An 18124-nucleotide genomic window follows, 5' to 3' on the forward strand; every position below is an offset into this window, starting at 1 on the left:
CATTCGCGCTGAGTTTCACTGCCGTGCGATTCTAAGCAAGGTCTCGGTTGACCTCGTGAAACTGCTCGAGTGATAAGCTGTGAACCAGGAAATACATTCATGTCTTCATCACTGGTGCTAAAAAAAAAGGTGTGAATCTGAATCTCAGCAGCAGGAATCTAGTTCCGTTGGGGGAGACTCCAAGATGACCCGGATCCATACAGCTCTCCCATTTCTATCACATTCAATGGTGCTTCACATTGAAAAATACAAACCAAATGCAACTGACCCAGTTTATAAAGTGTTCACACATCTGTTATGGTGACATACTCAGAAGAACGTTGGGTAGTTCATGGGCACAGGTTAGCTGTCAAACTGTGACGAAAGGGTGCAGGACGGTGCTTTTAATGACTATAAAGCAGGAAAAGGGACAAAATAAGACCAAGAGACTAAGGTCTTACTTACCGGTTGGTCTGTTTTTCGTGTCCTTTATTTTAATAAAGATGAGATGGGATGAAATGTGACAGAACTGAGCTTCCATAACAAACAATAAGTAAAAGCACCTCTATTTCAGATGAGAAAAGGGAACCTCAGACGCATGTAGACATTGGAGTGTATTTTAAAAGGTGTTCAGACAGAAAGCAAAGCAAAATCTAGAAGTGGTGCAGTTGCCTAAAAGACCTGACTGGGCATGAATAGATGCACATTTGTCAAAGCAGCGCAAATTTAGGCGTCATCTGCTTTATAAAAGTGTAGAGACAAGAGAAAAAGGGAGAGTAACTGAAGGAAAATAACAGAGAAGAATTATAGTTTGTGGTGAGCTCTGAGATTAGTCAGAGGTGATACACAAACACTGTGTATGAATTCCTAGCTCCAGCTAAGGTCTGTACAGTTGGTACATTAACTCTATTTATCCAGCAAAATTAATGTAAAAATTCTGTCGACACACCTTAAAGGAGGGATACTCAACTTGCTTTGCCCTGGGGGGGGCCACTTTTGCAAGATGACACAAGGCCAGGGGCCAGTTAATTAACAAATATTGATAGGCCTTTCTGCCAGAAAGCCTTTCTAGCACATGGTTAATGTAGTGAAACCTAACAGTTTGGTTAGGTTTAAGCACCAAAACTACTTGGTTAGGTTTAGGAAAAGATCATGGTTTGTGTTGAAATAATAAGTCAACGTTGACTTTTGGTTTCACACGGGACACGAACAGCAGTCTCCTGGGTGAAAAGCCTGTCTTTCTGGCAGAAAGGCTTTCTGCCAGAAAGCCCTGAAGGCAAACCTTTCCCACGTGCCCCCAAGTGACAGCCAAGGGACATTATTGAACATTTACTAGTTGGTATTAAAATTCCCATCACGGCCCAGATTTGGCCCATGGGCCGCAAGTTGAGTATCACTGCCTTAAAGCATCAGTTAGGATTTTTACATGTCTAACTTAATACAATACTCACATGCCACATGTACATTGAAAGAGTTATTGATTGCTGTAATCATTCCTCCTCTCCATACTGGCTATGAAGTGATATCTTTTTAATACTCCAATTCCAAAGAACACCACGTGGTTCCCGAACAAGGACTTACCCCGCGGCTAATGTTAGCAAACCAGATAAGAGGGCACAACGTGTGTATAAGAGAACTTTTACCCACATTTCTTATAGCCAGGAGTTGCATTTCTTCTCTTCTGGTAGAGGCTAATCAGGGGGATGCTAAAGCTAGCACGCCCCAGACCAGTCCCTCCACTGAAACACACAGAGACCACACTGATATTAGCCCTCCATCAAACTCAGGTCTCCTTATCTGAATGGCTCCTTTCTTTTCCCCAAACACCACAGCCAGACTTCTCTGGTGCTCTCAAGTGAGGCAGACTGAGATCCATCACCATCGCTAACCTGGTACTGGCCTCATAGCTCAGTTTTCCACCCAAGCGACCCCTGAATCTGACCCCCGATAGGAGAGGGAGGACGGTAGAGAACTCCCTAACAAAGTATGGACAGGAGGAAGGATTTCAGTGACCTACAAGTCTCTCAGCGTACATGTGGGCATGCGAGTACTGTATCAAACCTAACCATAACCTTTAAACGTGTCCATGTTTTTGCTGAAATGAACCAGTATTCAGGAAATGCAGAGACTGCGAGACCTTCTCTGGCCGGATGTAACGCTACGGATGTCTTCAGCTCTGAGGCCAGTCCTCAGCGTACTCTCCATCCGCCATGAACAGCACAATCATCCCCTCCAGCCGTATATTGCGTGGAGCAGCTATCATTTACCAGAACAGACAATCTCTGAACAGTTCTGAACACGTGACATGCAGTCGTATTTTTTAATGTTGTCCAGTCCTGTCGAGTAATAACTTATTGTTGTACATCGTGGTCCAATTCTGAGTTTACAGTCACCAGTAAGGGGGGGGTTAGTAGTTTCATTCAGCGATTCAGAGATTTTTTTGTTTATATGGTACCGGATGCTATTGTCTTAACGTTTGGACGTTTGTGACCTTTTTATTCCTTCCATCCACAACAGTGTAAAAGACTGAAGACCAAAGAGATTTTCTTCTTCCGAAGTGGGAGACTTGAGAGCTTCGCTTTCAACTGTTCTGCTTTATGTTTTGCAGTTCTAAAAAGGCACGTTTCAGAAACTGAACACCTGGTGCGTTTTGTCAGGTGTGCGAGGACCATCAGCGTATCCGCGCGTACACTGACAGCTTTTTTTTGGTTTTGTTGGGTTTTTTTTGGTTTTCGGTGTGGGGTGGACGTTTCCTCTTTGTGCTCATTTAAGTTATGTTCCTGTTGTTTTTATGTTTCCGAGCAGGTATGTATGCGTTTGAACTTGAAAGTGCAAAAAGGACACATTAAAGGGGAGTTGCGTTTAAAGGCTCGGTTTGGCCCTTCTGATGGTCTTCTTTTGCTGCTGCTTCTTCATCTCCGTGCCATCACCATACTGGAATTTTTTCCCTAAGTCGTTAAAAAAAAAAAAAGCTTCCTGTTTCGGACATAATCCTCCCATTCATGCCAAAAGGGAGAATGGCTCCATGATTTAAATGACATTAGCATTAGCAGTTTCCCCAATGCCATGTTTCAATAGTCTGATTTACATCTTTTGTTCACTGTGTCGTACATTTATTTAAAATAAAAATAAAAAAGACGTACATTTTCAAGAATTATGGGATGGACATTATCATGAAAGGCCTAAAAACACTTCCTAGGGGCTGTTAGATTATTTGAACAGGACTACTTAACAGTCAGTCACTGATTCAAATGACTGAGCTTTGACTTTTTAAAAAACATGTTGCCAGCATGCCTGAGTGTGTGTGTGTGTGTGTGTGTCTGCCTGCTGGGGGAAAAGGGGGGACAGGAGCTTTGCAGTAGCTGAATGACTGGTCCCTTCAGTCACCCCACGCGCCAACAGGACGGCTTTTTACTTCTGGGGACACACCTCAACGTGGGAACCCGCCTTCATCAAACAAACACAAACACACACACTTACATGCTGTAAACATTCTGGCAACACGTCAAAGTGCTGTGCGCTAGAAGACTGAGTTCAAGTCTTTTGACCGTTTATCACCTGAGCCACCTGTTATTTCATTTTACGCCAAAACACTGACATGCATTCAGTGTGAATCCTGACGGACGGCGCCGAGATGATCACGGGACTCCATTGACAGCCAGCACTGGTTCAGTCCCGTCGGTCAGAGGGAGGTGGACCTCTATCCCTGTTCTCCCTCGAGTCTGTCGTCAGGATGCAGCAGAGGCACCGTCACGTTCGCTGTAAAAAATGCTTTCACCACACGCTGTCAAAGAAGAAGGAAATTGGTGCGAGTAGAATGGACTTACGTGACTAACATGGATCCCTGCAGGGCCAAAAGGTTGGGGGCTATTTAATCAAAGAGTGTCATTTAATTTCATATTCCATAAGCATTTCCTAATAATAATAAAAAAAAAAAAAGGCATGGTTTTTCTGTTGTTGTGAGAAAATAACACACCCCTTTAGTGAAGCTTGCAAGTGCAAAGTTGGTGGAGTATTATTGAGAACGCTGGCTGGAGGAAAGGAAAGCTGTGTATTTTAGTCAGCTGTCAACATTACGTTTTGCTACAGGAACTGTGCACCTGTGAAAATGAACACATTTTGCAAACCTCCCGAGGCTTGTCACCCAACTCTAGGGGTGAAAACGGAGACACAGACTCCCCCTGGAGATTTCTTTTTAAAATAATAAGCTAACTAAACGCTCATTTTCTGATGACTGGTATAGGAGAAAGCAGGAAAAAAAAAAAAAAAAAAACAGGACAAAACTGAGTTTTAAGGACAACAGCAAATAGACCAGATAAGCAGTATAACTAATACGAATGCATAAGAACGCTGCATTTCATTGCTGATCTAGGTTCAGTGTCATCACCTCCGAACGTAATAGTGCACCAATATGATATCTGTTACGGCTTATAAAACACATTCAGCTGCTCTTTTGAAAAGTCCGTCATGTCATATCATTATGGATTAAACTGGGAAACACAAGACGTGTCCTGGAACCATGAAGTTCTTAGGTAATAATAATTCATCTTAATCACCAAAGGATATTAAGTTAAAGAGGGAATATCTGGGAAGAGGAGATGCACGACCCAGTCGCAAGAAGTGATAACGTTGCCATCTGGTGGAAATGTTGCATGTGTGTCCCCCTGTTTGGATACTTCTGGATCGAAGCTGCGGATTTCTTTATTTCAAAATACTTACAATTATTCAGTATTCCATCCAGAATGCGATTCTTGCCGGCGTGCAAAAGTCGTGGTAACGGCATGCTTTTTAAACATTTTCAGGAAAACAATACAACATCATTCATTTCAAGTCTCCCCGTTGGAGTGAGTTCAGGTTTAAAGGTCGACAGTGTTGACAGTATAACTGCGCTAACACCGTCGCGCTTACACCCTCTTGGGCACGTTCGTGATGATGGGCTTTGGACGCGTCTTGAAGATCAGCTTCCGCTTGATGAGGGCAGACACGGAGTAAGAGGTGGAGGCGGGCCCTTGCAGGTCGGTTTCCATGGGTACCCGGGTCACATCATCATCATCATCATCACCACCACCACCACCGCCATTATTGTCGTTGCTATCCTGCGAATGGCCTGAATGCTTGGCGAGGACGGCGAAGGGTTTCTCCAGTTTGACCTGCTTCCCGTACAGAATATGGTGTCCCACGATCAGCACGGGCAGCCCCTGGTGGACAGGGAAACAACACAGCTGGCTAAACCGACAGGGAAGTCACGCGGATAACCATTTCGACCCTAGAGCATCGATAGAAGTGTCTTGACCTACAAATGGCACAGAGGGCGTTGGAATTTTGACGGCCGCGCTCGTTGATCTACGAGTTACTGATCAGCAGCTCTATCAAACCTCATGAGGTGGTAAAAGCAGGTATTTACTGAGCCTTTAAGACAAGAGTTGGCCACCAAAGCAAGATCGCTAACAACTACTGGTTATTTTCACTCTGGATTAGTCTGCCCGTCATTTTCTCAATTCGTCGACTGATCATTTTGATCTATGAGACGTCAGACAGCTGTAACCAGAGTGTGTTGATGACAGCAACAATACATGGTAGTAAACAGTCCAAGCAGCCGGGCTTTATAATAAATAAATAAAGATATGAACTTCTAAAACAACCTTTTAATTTAGTCGTCTTCTTCACAGATGCATATTATATTTTATATATATATATATATATATATATATATATATATATATATATATATAAAAATTCTTACACCCTTAAAATCAAGAGGGCTTCACGACCCCCCATGTTGGGGATCTAACCTATCTAACACCAGACTACCTTTCTCACTGTAGCTCTGCATGTACATCACTCGTGCAAATGTAGGCCACTGTTAAGTACAGAGCCTGGGCTCCATCATTTGTTCTATACGTGCTTCTCAAGTCTGGCGTTTACCTCTGTGGTGTAGAGCAGGTCTCCCATCACATTTCCAGCCAGACCAGAGTTGTGTCTGGAAACCACCTCTCCCTGCAGCTCCACCAGGATCCACTCGGGAGGACTGCTGCCATCCGCACTGCCCCTACGGGAGCAGACACACGCCAACGTCAACTAGCGTTGAAGATACTTGGAAAGACGTCATTGTAAAAGTCCATACTATTACAATGTCATATATATAGATATATATATACACTGTTCTTTCATTTATATTGGGAACTACATAATCTGTTGAAAAGTGGCGGAGTGATATGTTGTAAGACTAAAATGATGTACGAAGCTGTCCGCGTGCAGCCCAAAATTTGTGGACCGTAGTGATGTGCGGATCGATCCTGAAATATCGATACCTCCGATACCGGATCTTTATGCTCTAAAATCGATTCTCAAATCAAAATATCGATACTTTTGATACTTAAGTCATTTGAGGTTAGGTATATCCTTAACAGGAATGCGTTGAAAAGTAACTAAACTATTGAGATGTTGTCTAAGTGACACGCGGTTGGTGGGACTACTTTTTCTTCCGCATGAGTAAGTGTGTCATGCGTAAGTGCATTTGGGGAGAATATATACATAGTTGAACCTAATAAGATGAAGCATTCAGTGAGTAGCCCCATCATTTGTTTTTCCCTGTGATTTTATATCGTTTGAAGTTGATTCCCCAAGAGCTGCAACCCTCACAAGATCCCTGGGAGAGATGATTGCAAAGGATCTCCAGCCTCTGTCCATAGTGGAAGACCAAGGTTTCCAAGGATTTGTGAGAGCTCTTGACCCAAAATATAAACTCCCAGGAAGAAAAAAACTGACAGAGACTGTTCTTGTAAAGATGTTGGATGAATGCAAAGGCAAAGTAAAGGCATCTTTGCAAAATGCTTCTAGTGTTGTACTTACCACTGATATGTGGACTTCTGTGTCCACAGAGGCATATTTAACTGTAACATGTCATCTCATTGAAAACTGGCAAATGAGGGAATTTGTTTTGGAAACCCACACTTTCCATGAGCGGCATACAGCAGATAATATCTGTTTAGCACTTAAACGCATCACAGAAGAATGGGGCATAACTGACAAGGTTGTTGCAGTTGTGACAGACAATGGTGCAAATATGGTTGCTGCAGTGCACAAGGCTGGATGGAGGCATCATCCATGTTTTGCACATACACTCAATTTAATTGTAAAGGACAGTTTAAAAACTGTTCCAGAAGTGGTGAAAGTGCTGGAGAAATGCAGTGCGATCGTGTCCTTTTTTCACCACAGCACACAGGCCACGCAAAAGCTCAGGGGTATTCAACAACAGTTGAAAGTGGCAGAGCACAAGTTAATCCAGTCAGTAGATACTCGCTGGAATTCAGTTTTTTACATGCTGGAGAGGCTCTATGAGCAAAATGAAGCTGTGACCACAGCCCTCTGCCTTTTAGGGAGGAATGCAATGTGCCTAAATGAGGGAGAATTATCCCTCATCAAGCAAACAGTTGATGCACTACGACCATTTGAAGAAGTGACACGGGAAGTTTCAGCTGAAAAGTATGTTTCAGTCTCTAAAGTGATTCCGCTCGTGTCACTCATTCACAGGGCTGTAGCAGCCTGTGAACATCAAGGCAGCCCCCTCGCCACACAACTGGCACAGCAATGTCAGCGCAGATTCAGGGGTATTGAGAGTATTCACTGTCTAGCTGCCAGTACATTTCTGGATGTTAGGTTTAAACAGCTTGGTTTTCGAGACAAAGACAATGTAGAAGTAATGAAAAAACGTCTCCTCTCTGAAATGCAGGAAGTCTATCAGGCAGGACAGCCAGCTCCCTCTCTAGCCCCAAGCTCAACAGCTAGTGTTAGCTCTACTTCAGAGCCTTCTACTTCAGGGCCACACCAGAATCCTGCCCTCCCAGGTTCAGCAATATCAAAAGCAGGGATATGGACTCATTTTGACATGCAGGTTTTGTCAGGACAACATCACCGGTCAGCTGCCAGTGATGTGCTCATTGAAGTACGTCGGTACTCCGAAGAAAAAGTGATTCCCCGAGATAGGGATGCACTGGTTTGGTGGCAAGAACACGAACCAAGCTACCCAGCCCTGAGCAAACTGGCAGTGAGATACCTGGGAATTACTGCCACTTCTGTACCGGCAGAGAGAGTCTTTTCAAAGGCAGGAGAGGTTCTGAGCAAAAAACGAAACAGACTCAAGCGGAAGACAGTAAATATGCTATTGTTCCTTAACAAAAACCTGTGAATGAGGGAACAATAGTGTCAATGTTGGAGGCTGTTATTTACATGTTCAGTATTTTCATCTTTATAGTAGTTCTTAATAATTAAGCAAGAATTTATTTTAATGTTTTTATAATTGTACTATTTTTCTTATTTTTCAGAGTTCGAAACACCATTTTCACATATTTTGTATGATTGTGTCCTCTGGTTTTTCTATTGTTGTATTAGTGCGACTATATTGTAAATGAGGCTGCTACCTCAATATACTTCAGAGTTTAAAATAAATAAATAAATAAATAAATGACTCTGCCTTGTATTCTTAAGGAAGCTATGATTTGAAATACACTACTTTTTTTTAGATTTAAAAGACATATTAGGTGTAGTCGCATAAAATATCGGTATCGGTATCGCCGAAAGCAGGAAATCAGTGGTATCGAACATCACTAGTGGACCGCGCGGATTTGTAAGCATTAGCGAGAGCGGCGCGCGCCGACTGCGCATGCTCTGGAGTACTCGCGATGCTTCTCTTGCGCCAATGTGCCGTCTTCTTCTCCGAAAATAACAAATACACTTCTTCTTCTTCTTCTTCTTCACTTTTATGGCGGTTGGCTAACGGCTGCGGGTTACATTAGCTACGTTAATACCTCATTCAACCGAGGACGTCCTTCTGACTTCATACACTTGAAGTAACTTCGCTATGACGTCGAATAGCAAGAAATACGCATTTAGCAGGCAACAGTAAGACGGAGTAGTTAGTTCACCATTCTTACCGTATGACTATTTGAACCATTGTCCTGTCCGATAGTAAAGCCCGGCGACATTAACATTAAGAAAACGGGGGGAAAAAAGCCGACAAGCTGTCAACATCCCGGTGGTATTTCCCGCCAGCTGTGAGCACTGTTAGCGTGATGACGTGTGTCCGTTTCGTCTGGCCTGTGCGGGTGAGTCGTTTCCGGTTCAAAGGTCCTCAACGTGGCTCCCGATGTTTTCCAGCGTGTCGAGTTGATTAGCAAAGAAAGTTTAGAGACCGCGGAGGCAAAAAAACAACAACAGGTCCATTATGTTTTTAGAATGACGGTGAATACTGTTGAACTGAACTGAGCTCATAGTTTGTCATTCTGTGGGATTAACCTGTGACGTTTTTTTCTGTTTTTGGACGGATAGCAGGATTACAGGTTGTGTGTTTTGGGTTTTTGGGTCCTTTTTTTTGCTGTTGCCTGCCCGGTTTGATAACCTGCCTGTTTGGGGGTTTTCCTTAATTAATTAAGTGAACATGGGTGAGTTCAAGGTGCACCGCGTTCGGTTCTTCGACTACATGCCCAGTGCTATCAAAGCCATGGCGTTTAACAGCCGCACTGAGCGGCTGGCTCTGGCTCGGGCTGACGGAGCCCTGGAGATCTTCAACTTCGCTGACAACTACTTCCAAGAAAAGGTGAGCACTCGGAGGAAGTCCAGAGAACCCTTCCCACACGGTTCACTTGTGTCTGGCATTCTTAAGTCATCTTCTGAATTCGGCAGTTTGTTCAACGAACTCCCATGTTTTTTTATCGTGTTTTCTGTTGGTTGAAAAAGCATTTAGTAATGAGAGTTTAAGCATTAAAACCTAACCGAATCGACTTGTAGTGTGTACATGTATGCCGTATTAAAGAGTTCTCCTAAGTGCTAGTTTAAAAATCGCAAGTCGCAATCCTTTCAATGCACTTTTGCAGCAAGACAAAGAAACACTAAATTGCCTAATTTGCCAATGGAGTTCTGTGCAGCAGTGTCGTCGTACAATAGCTGGGTTAGGGACTAGACGGCAAATACTTAGTAACTGGAGGTAACATGCTTGATTTTGATACACAGGTCATCCCAGGACAGGACGGTAGGGCTGTCGAGGCCCTGTGTTGGGTGGGCCAGCGTCTGTTCAGCGCTGGTTTGAATGGAGTGATCACAGAGTACGACCTGGAGAACCTGAGGCCCAGGTACACCGTGGAGGCCTTTGGAGGACCAATCTGGACCATCAGTAGCAACAACCAGGGAACACTGCTTGCGGTCAGTCAAGACATTTGTCGGATATTACGTTTACTTCCGCCCGGGCTAACGTTTCCTAGGTTAGAATTGAAGTGACAAAACTTGTCATTTGTTAATTGAATTCATGTTTTCTGCGTCAGGCTGGTTGTGAGGATGGAACAGTGAAGATGTTCGAAATACTGGAGGAGAGGATTCAGTTTCAAAGAAACCTGGACAGGCAGAAAGGTAAGATAGTATGTGTACATCACATTTAATTACATGTATCCTGCGACACACTTATTATATGAGCTCCTCGATGTGACGAGTGTCCAAAATTTAACTTGAGGATCGCATGGCAAATTAGTAAACATGAAAATGTAACATTTTTGATCTAGAGAGAGAAAAAAAGAGCGGGGAGCACTGGGGTGGTCGTAAGTTTGCGTCGGGATGATTTAAGACAACTTTGATCGGTGTTGTCGTGAGTAATTTTGGAGCCTGTCTGCGAATTGGAGACATTCAATTGTCAGTTTTGTTGTTGTGTGATCTCCTAGGTCGTATTCTGTCTCTGTCCTGGCATCCCTCTGGTACGCTGATCGCTGCCGGCATGATGGACATGATCAGAATCTTTGACGCCGAGACAGGTGAGCAGATACAACTCGATCCTGACGTGGTCAGCACCGAGCCTGCCGTCGTTTAAAATGTTCCAATGGAGAACCCGAAGAGGAGTTTGGTTGTCTGTTAACTCTGAAACTCCATGTATTCCTTAAATACGCCCCCCCCCCCCCCCCCCCCTACACACACACACACACACTGATACGATTGTTTGCGCTTGCCGACTTTTAAGGCCATGCCACGCACAGGCTGCTGGTGGAGAGAGGCATCGGAGCGACCAAGAGCAAAGAGGTGGTGGTTTGGAGCGTCGCCTTCCTGTCCGACCGCACCATCGTCAGCGGCGATTCTGCAGGAAAGGTCCAGATCTGGGACGGGCTCACGGGAACTCTGGTCAGAACTCACCTGGTCACCAAGTGGGACGTTCTGGCTCTGTCCGTTTCACAGGCAAGCGCGTGATCAATTCCACAACTTGGAGGCCGAAGGTAGTTTTAGGCCCACACATCCCTGCAGAGTCGCTGATGTTGAACATTTTAAATATTTTAACAGGATGAGAGCAGTCTAGTAGCCGGGACGTCAGAGGGCACCGTCGTCCAGTTTCAGTTCATTTCCTCCACGGTGGACCAACAGGAGAAGGAGTGGGTCAGAACGAGGACCTTTAAAAACCACTCGCATGATGTGAGGGTGCTCGCCCACACCGACACTGCCGTGGTTTCTGGAGGTCAGTGTTAAACCTGCTGTTGGTGTTTGATTTGATATATAGTTTTTGTGATTGTATGTTCCTGTAGTATAGGAAGGAAACGAAGCACACGAGACCTCAAATATCATACTTTAAACCAAGTAAAATCTACGGAATACATGAGATATTGCACCCCTCCGTCCCTCTGCTCCACGTGATGTTTGAATATCACTAAATTGGGCCATATTTCAGCGTTGAGCCATGTTTGAATGGCAAGGTCGGCCGGTCCGCCACTTCGGTGCAGCCTGAAATATCCCAACAATTATTGGATGAAATTTGCCCCTGACATTCACGTTCCCTGTAGGATGAAATAGAAACGGCTTTGGTCAAATTTAAAATGTACCAATACGTAACCAAATGCCTGCAAAACTAAGCCCATTCAGCCCCGGCTGAACTTTGCGGTTAGTGGTAATTGGCGAACATGAGCATGCTGCCACGCTAAACTAACAAGGTGAACTTGATAAATGTTTACACCCACTACACATCAGCATGTCGGCATTGTCATTGAACATATCTCCGAACAGCCTCACAGAGCGGCTAAGCGTGGCTGGGCACTCTTAGTCTCGTTTACACTATTCTCAGCATTCAGTTGATGACATTAATAGCGATATCAAATATTATTTTAAAGGTCCCGTATTGTAGAAAGTGAGATGTCCTAGTCTTGTTCGATCATAAAGCAGCTCTGGGTGCTGTATAAATACTGTGAAAGGATCCAAACGCTCAGTCCACGGAGAAACGCACACGGCCCGTGTTCAGACACTGCGCCTTTTAAACGAGCCGTCAGGACTTCCGTAAGGTTGTGATGTCACAACTATACAGTCAACGGCAGTCATTTTATACGTTACAGCTGAATATTGAATGTGTCTGATGAGTCTGCATTTTTGTTTCATGGTGCGTTGATGTTTGTGAAACCCTGTCAGGTATGGACACCCAGCTGGTAGTGCGGCCCCTGCTGGACAAAGTGGAGAAGAACACCCAGGAGTCGGCGCTGCACAAAATAGTTTTCCCACATGTGAGTACATATTTAGTAAGGGGGGGGGGGGGGGGAAACCCTCTCACAAATCATTAAAGCTTATAAAAGAGCTTATTCTATGTGTAATAACTCATATATTATGTATTAGCCGGCGAGCAAATGGATATAAGACGGATGTTTTGATCATCTGACATGATGTAGTATGTAAGAGAACACCCTTAAAGGCCACTGTAGATCATGACTGTTCCCGTGGCGACATGCTCACCTCTCTCCCTCTTCCATGTAGAGAAGCCTGGTGTGTTGTGCCAAGAAAGCGGGACTGCTGCTCTTCCAGTTCCCTGATCATTTAGAGCTGTGGAGCGTAGGAGAGAGCGATGGACACGGTGAGGGGAGGAAAAAAAACCAAAAAAAACATGCACGCCATCCACAGAGATGCGTTGTAATGCAAGCAGTAAAAGTGAGCTAAACACGCGGGAAAGACGACAGTGGGGAAAGGTGTCAGTTCAATAACTGTGCCGGTTTGTGTCGCGCGTTCACAGGAAAGCCGGGCGACACTCTACGCGTGAAGAGGAAGCCGGAGAAGCTGATCCAGCTGAAGAGGAAGGTGTGTGTGTGCTGGTGTAGTTTTCTATTGTAGGAAGCTGACACTGTAGCGTCTGTTTCAGGCAGTCAAGACGTTCCAGGCTCTTATTCTGAAAAGGAGGAGTACATCTGTGTGACGTGTGATTTTCCTTCTAGTCTGGTTTTAGACATTATTTGCAGACCTCCAGGCTGTTTTGTGTCCTGACTGTGTGCGCGCTGACTTTGTGCAGGGAGACGATCACATCTGCTGCAGCGCCCTGTCTCCATGCGGGGGCTGGCTGGCGTACTCCACTGTCTCCAGCGTCCGCCTGTACAGGCTACAGAGCAACAGCATCAGCGTCGCCAAGGTGGGCTCCTCAACACCGACGATGAGTATGAGGTCTTAATCTGTGCATGTAGGGTAAGGAGGACCACGACAGAGCTCACCACCCCCCCCCCCCCCTCTCCATCTCCTCCCTCCAGGTGTCCAAACTGCCGAAGGACTTTCGCTCGGCCCACCAGCTCCGCTTCTCCTCCGACTCCTCCAAGCTCTTCGCCTCCTCCAGCCGCTCATCGGTCGCCGTCGTCGCCCTCGGCCAGTCTGAGTGCAAATACCTTCACACTCTCAAACCCAAGTCAGGTGAGCTCAGAGTCCAGGGTCCTCACTGCTCATGGGGGGGGGGGGTCAAAAAATGTGATCATTTCTGAGGAAAAACCAGGGTCACCTCACAGTCGTATACCAGAATGTATGTGCAACTTATTTCACTATGTCATGGCATTACATGCAGAGAAAAATCACTGTTTACCTCCATAGAAGAACATTAAATCCACATTCTTGAGTTAATTCTATGTACAGTGATCCTGGTCCCTGTGTAGACTGTCCGTTGAAACAGTAATTTGCCCTTTTCCCACATTAAATCCAGAAATTCTATCCTGTTGACCCCCCCACCCCAAAAAAATCTTTAGATCCTACAAGGGTCTTGTTGTAAATATCTGACCCGAATGAAGTTGTTTAGACAAAGCCATACCTACATAGTTTATGGTAAACACACCGTCCTGCAGCTTTCTGTTTAACTACCGTTTAAACTAGTCTACTGTGTGAAATCCAGGCTCCAGGCAGCCGGTCCACCTGCTGTCCGCCAGCGAGGACGGCAAATGGCTCGCCACAGCAAACGCGGACCGCGAGATCCACGTCTACAACCTCCACAAGCTCAAGGTGAGTCGGGACTCGGGTTCTCCTCCCGTCCGCGTTATTCCTCGGTGGGTGACGCCGTAAGAGTAAATCCCTGCTGTGTGTGTCTTTGCAGCTTCACTGTAGGGTGCCAGTGTACAGCTCCTGTCCCACCGCCATAGCCATCCACCCAGCAACCGGCAACCTCGTCATGGTGCACGCTGACCAGCAGGTAAGCACCGCGTCAGCTTGACTCCCGCTCTGCCCGCCACAATAAAAGCCTGACATAAAGTTCCTCAGAGAATGATGACGCTGGTGTGTGTGTGTTTTCTGTGGCGCAGATCCTGGAGTACTCTCTGGCACAGAAGGAGTACACGGAGTGGAGTCGCAAGCTGCAGAAACAAGGACTGCACACTCTGTGGCTGGAGAGGGACACCCCCGTCACCCACGTCACGTTCAATCCTGAAAACCCAGCTCACATCCTTCTGCATGACGCGTTCATGTTCTGCATCATCGACCAGAGTCTGGTGTGTTGATACAAAGCCTTTTAAAAGTAGTAGTAGTAGTAGTGGGGGGGTGACTGTGGGGGGGTTGAATAATACTGTAGCTATATTTTTGTGTCTGTGTTTCTCCATGCAGCCCCTCCCTGAAGCAAAGACTCTGTTCTACAATCAGATGACGCTGAGGAGTCTTCCTGAGCCGGAGAGGATCAGACACAGCCACGCCTTCAAGATGTGCAAGAACTTTCAGGTACAGAACTGAGGGGGGGGGGGGGGGGACTTGTTTTGGTAGAACATTTGCTCGTGGGGAGGCGAGTCCTGGCATTAAAAAATGGTTAAATCCCCGCTAAAGAAAACGGCACATAAAATAGTAAATGACGCATGTAGACAGTGATTTTACACCTTTTTTCTTTTGTAATCTTTTTTTTTTTGGGGCCCCCGCAGCACCTCATGTGCATGAGTTTACTGGAGGACCACTCTCTGGTTGTGGTGGAGCGCCCCCTGCTGGACATCATGTCTCAGCTGCCTGCACCTGTCCGGCAGAAGAAGTTTGCCACATAAATGAACTGGAGCACAGAGTTTCCTGGAGGCGGAGGAGAGGATTGTTACCTCGCTGTCAATTCACTGTGATTCATTCACTCCCAAATGTTAACCTGTCACCGCTTTGTAAAAAAAAAAAAGAACCAAAAAAAACCCCTCTGATAAAGTAATAAATAGAACTGTTTACTGTCCTTCTTGTTTGACTGAAACGTGCATTGAATTTCTATAGTTTGATATTAGTTTCACCCACCAGGTGAAAGGCTGGCGTTGCCTCGGTTACAGTTTAGCAAACTAATAAAGCGTGTGTTCAGAAGACTCAATTCAATGAGACAGACAACAACAGACAGACAGACAGACAGAGATGTATGGCAGCACTAGCAGTAGAAATAGCAGCTATAGTTAGAATAATACTGGAAATATTACTGATAATAGTAGTTACAGCTGTAATAATAGCTGAGATTAATAATAGCAGCTTTAATAGTAACAGAACTACGACTAAACGTAATAACTGTAGTGATGAGAGTCAGGCAGGCCCATGGCGGCAGCACCCAGGCGTACCAGGACCACGATCCACAGGAGACCTGCGAGACGACAAAGCACAAAGAAACTCCAGGGAAGAAATAAAGTTAGTAACATGCATTGGACTGTGATGAATGTGCAAAGATGAAGAGGGAGAGGAGGAAAGCTCAGTGCATCATGGGAAGTCTCCCCAGCAGTGTAGGCCTATAGCAGCATAACTAGGGGGCTGGTCCAGGCAGGACCTGAGCCAGCCCTTAACTATAAGCGTTATCAAAAAGCAAAGTTTTAAGCCTACTCTTAAAAGTAGAGAGTGTGTCTGCCTCCCGGGACCCAAACTGGGAGCCGGTTCCACAGGAGAGGAGCTTGATAGCTGAAGGCTCTGGGCTCCTGTTCTGCTTTTGGAGACTCTAGGAACCACAAGCTAACCCTGCACTCTGGGAGCGCAGTGCTCTAGTGGGGTAACAGGGTACTATGAGCTCTTTAAGATATGATGGTGCCTGACCAGTAAGAGCTTTGTAGGTCAGGAGAAGGATTTTAAACTCTATTCTGGATTTTACAGGGAGCCAGTGCAGAGAAGCTAATACAGGAGAAATATGATCTCTTTTCCTGGTTCCTGTCAGTACACGTGCCCCAGCATTCTGGATCAGCTGGAGAGTCCTCAGGGACTTATTGGGACAGCCTGATAATAAGGAATTGCAATAATCCAGCCGAGACGTAACAAATGCATGGACTCATTTTTCTGCATCTGTTTGAGACAGGATCTTCCTGATTTTTGCAATGTTACGGAGGCGAAAGAAGGCAGTCGTTGAAGTTTGTTTTACGTGGGAGTTAAAGGACATGTCCTGATCAAAGACAACTCCGAGATTCCTCACGGTGGCGCTGGAGGCCAGGGCAATGCCATCTAGGGTAACAATATCCTTAGATACTGTGTTTCTGAGGTGTTCAGGGCCAAGAACAATAACTTCTGTCTTGTCTGAGTTCAACATCAGATAATTGCAGGTCATCCAGGTCTTTATGTCCTTAAGGCATGCTTGGAGCTTGGCTAACTGATGAGGTTCTTCTGGCTTGATCGATAGATATAGCTGGGTATCATCTGCATAGCAATGAAAATGTATGGAGTGTTTTCTAATGATATCTCCTAAAGGAAGCCTATATAAGGTGAATAGTATTGGTCCCAGCACAGAACCTTGTGGAACTCCATGACTGACTTTGGCGTACATGGAGGATTCATCGTTAACGACGACTTAAACCAGCTTAGTGCGGTTCCTTTGATGCCAATGAAATGTTCCAGTCTCTGTAATAGGATATGATGGTCAATGGTGTCGAATGCAGCACTAAGATCTAACAAAACAAGTATAGAGACGAGTCCTTTGTCTGATGCAGTTAGAAGGTCATCTGTAACTTATACCAGTGCTGTCTCTGTGCTATGATGAGCTCTGAAACCTGACTGAAAGTCCTCAAGCAACTTATTGTCATGTAGAAAGTCACACAGCTGGTTGGCGACTGCTTTCTCAAGAAAGTCGTCTCTTGGAGAGAAAGGGAAGGTTAGATATAGGTCTGTAGTTGGCTAAAACCTCTGGATCAAGAGTGGTCTTTTTAAGAAGAGGTTTAATTACAGCTACTTTAAAGGACTGTGGTACGTAGCCTGTTAATAAAGACAGATTGATCATGTCTAGTAAAGAAGTGCTGACAAAAGGTAAAACCTCTTTGAGTAGCCAGGTTGGGATGGGGTCTAAGAGACAAGTTGATGGCTTAGATGAAGAGATGGTTTTAGTAATTTGGTGAAGGTCAATGGGAGAAAAGCAATCTAAATATACATCAGGTTTTTACAGCTATTTCTGAGATTCCTGTGTTTGAAGGTAACCTGAAGACAGGAGGTGATCAATTCTGTCTCTAATAGTTAGAACTTTATCATTAAAGAAGTTCACAAAGTCATTACTGCTGAGGGTTATAGGAATACATGGCTCCATAGAGCTGTGACTCTCTGTCAGCCTGGCTACAGTGCTGAAGAGAAACCCGGGGTTGTTCTTGTTCTCTTCTATTAATGTTGAGTAATAGGCTGCTCTGGCTTTACAGAGGGCCTTCCTATAAGTTCTAAGACTATCTTGCCAAATTAAACGTGATTCCTCTAGTTTGGTGGAGCGCCATTTCCTTTCAAGTTTCTGCACTGTTTGCTTTAATTTGCGGGTTTGGGTGTTATACCATGGAGCCGACTTTCTTTGTTTTATTATCTTCTTTTTAAGAGGGGCAACAGAGTCAAGTGTCAATCGCATTGAGCCTGCAGCACTGTCAACAAGACCGTCCATTTGGGAGGGACGAAGGTTAGCATAGGAGTCCTCAGTTGTATTGAGACGTGGCATTGAATTTAATGCCGATGG

General features: G+C 45.1%; 2 protein-coding genes across 3 annotated transcripts; one reads left to right on the forward strand and one right to left on the reverse strand.

The window, feature by feature from the left end:
• Positions 1-4677: 4677 nt before the first annotated feature.
• Positions 4678-9016, reverse strand: chtf8 (CTF8, chromosome transmission fidelity factor 8 homolog (S. cerevisiae)). The gene is made up of 3 exons (XM_070907962.1): positions 8913-9016; positions 5905-6028; positions 4678-5177 (listed from the first exon to the last, which is right to left on the reverse strand). The coding sequence occupies exons 1-3, from the start codon at positions 8930-8932 to the stop codon at positions 4884-4886; spliced, it is 438 nt and encodes a 145-aa protein (XP_070764063.1). The 5' UTR covers positions 8933-9016; the 3' UTR covers positions 4678-4883.
• Positions 9017-9415: 399 nt separating this feature from the next.
• Positions 9416-15399, forward strand: utp4 (UTP4 small subunit processome component). Of its 2 annotated transcripts, none has more exons than XM_070907683.1 (16): positions 9416-9574; positions 9988-10176; positions 10296-10380; positions 10686-10775; positions 10979-11190; positions 11293-11464; positions 12403-12494; positions 12742-12838; positions 12995-13059; positions 13268-13384; positions 13500-13656; positions 14126-14232; positions 14324-14419; positions 14529-14714; positions 14827-14937; positions 15132-15399. In XM_070907683.1, the coding sequence occupies exons 1-16, from the start codon at positions 9416-9418 to the stop codon at positions 15246-15248; spliced, it is 2052 nt and encodes a 683-aa protein (XP_070763784.1). In that variant the 3' UTR covers positions 15249-15399. The 2 variants fall into 2 exon arrangements, with proteins under 2 accessions (XP_070763784.1, XP_070763785.1); XM_070907684.1 differs by having other exon boundaries at positions 14863-14937.
• Positions 15400-18124: the final 2725 nt, after the last annotated feature.

Source organism: Enoplosus armatus, chromosome 6, assembly GCF_043641665.1.
Source record: "Enoplosus armatus isolate fEnoArm2 chromosome 6, fEnoArm2.hap1, whole genome shotgun sequence".
NCBI classification, from domain to species: Eukaryota; Metazoa; Chordata; class Actinopteri; order Centrarchiformes; family Enoplosidae; genus Enoplosus; species Enoplosus armatus.

Excerpts from the sequence above, each read along its gene's own strand:
- chtf8 (XM_070907962.1), bottom strand. The coding sequence starts at position 8,932 with ATGGTTCAAATAGTCATACG. Across the intron at positions 6,029-8,912 it reads ATGGTTCAAATAGTCATACG|GGGCAGTGCGGATGGCAGCA; the intron begins GTAAGAATGGTG and ends CTGCTCCCGTAG. Across the intron at positions 5,178-5,904 it reads ACCTGCTCTACACCACAGAG|GGGCTGCCCGTGCTGATCGT; the intron begins GTAAACGCCAGA and ends CCTGTCCACCAG.
- utp4 (XM_070907683.1), top strand. The coding sequence starts at position 9,416 with ATGGGTGAGTTCAAGGTGCACCGCGTTCGGTTCTTCGACTACATGCCC. Across the intron at positions 10,381-10,685 it reads AAACCTGGACAGGCAGAAAG|GTCGTATTCTGTCTCTGTCC; the intron begins GTAAGATAGTAT and ends GTGATCTCCTAG. Across the intron at positions 13,657-14,125 it reads CACTCTCAAACCCAAGTCAG|GCTCCAGGCAGCCGGTCCAC; the intron begins GTGAGCTCAGAG and ends TGTGAAATCCAG.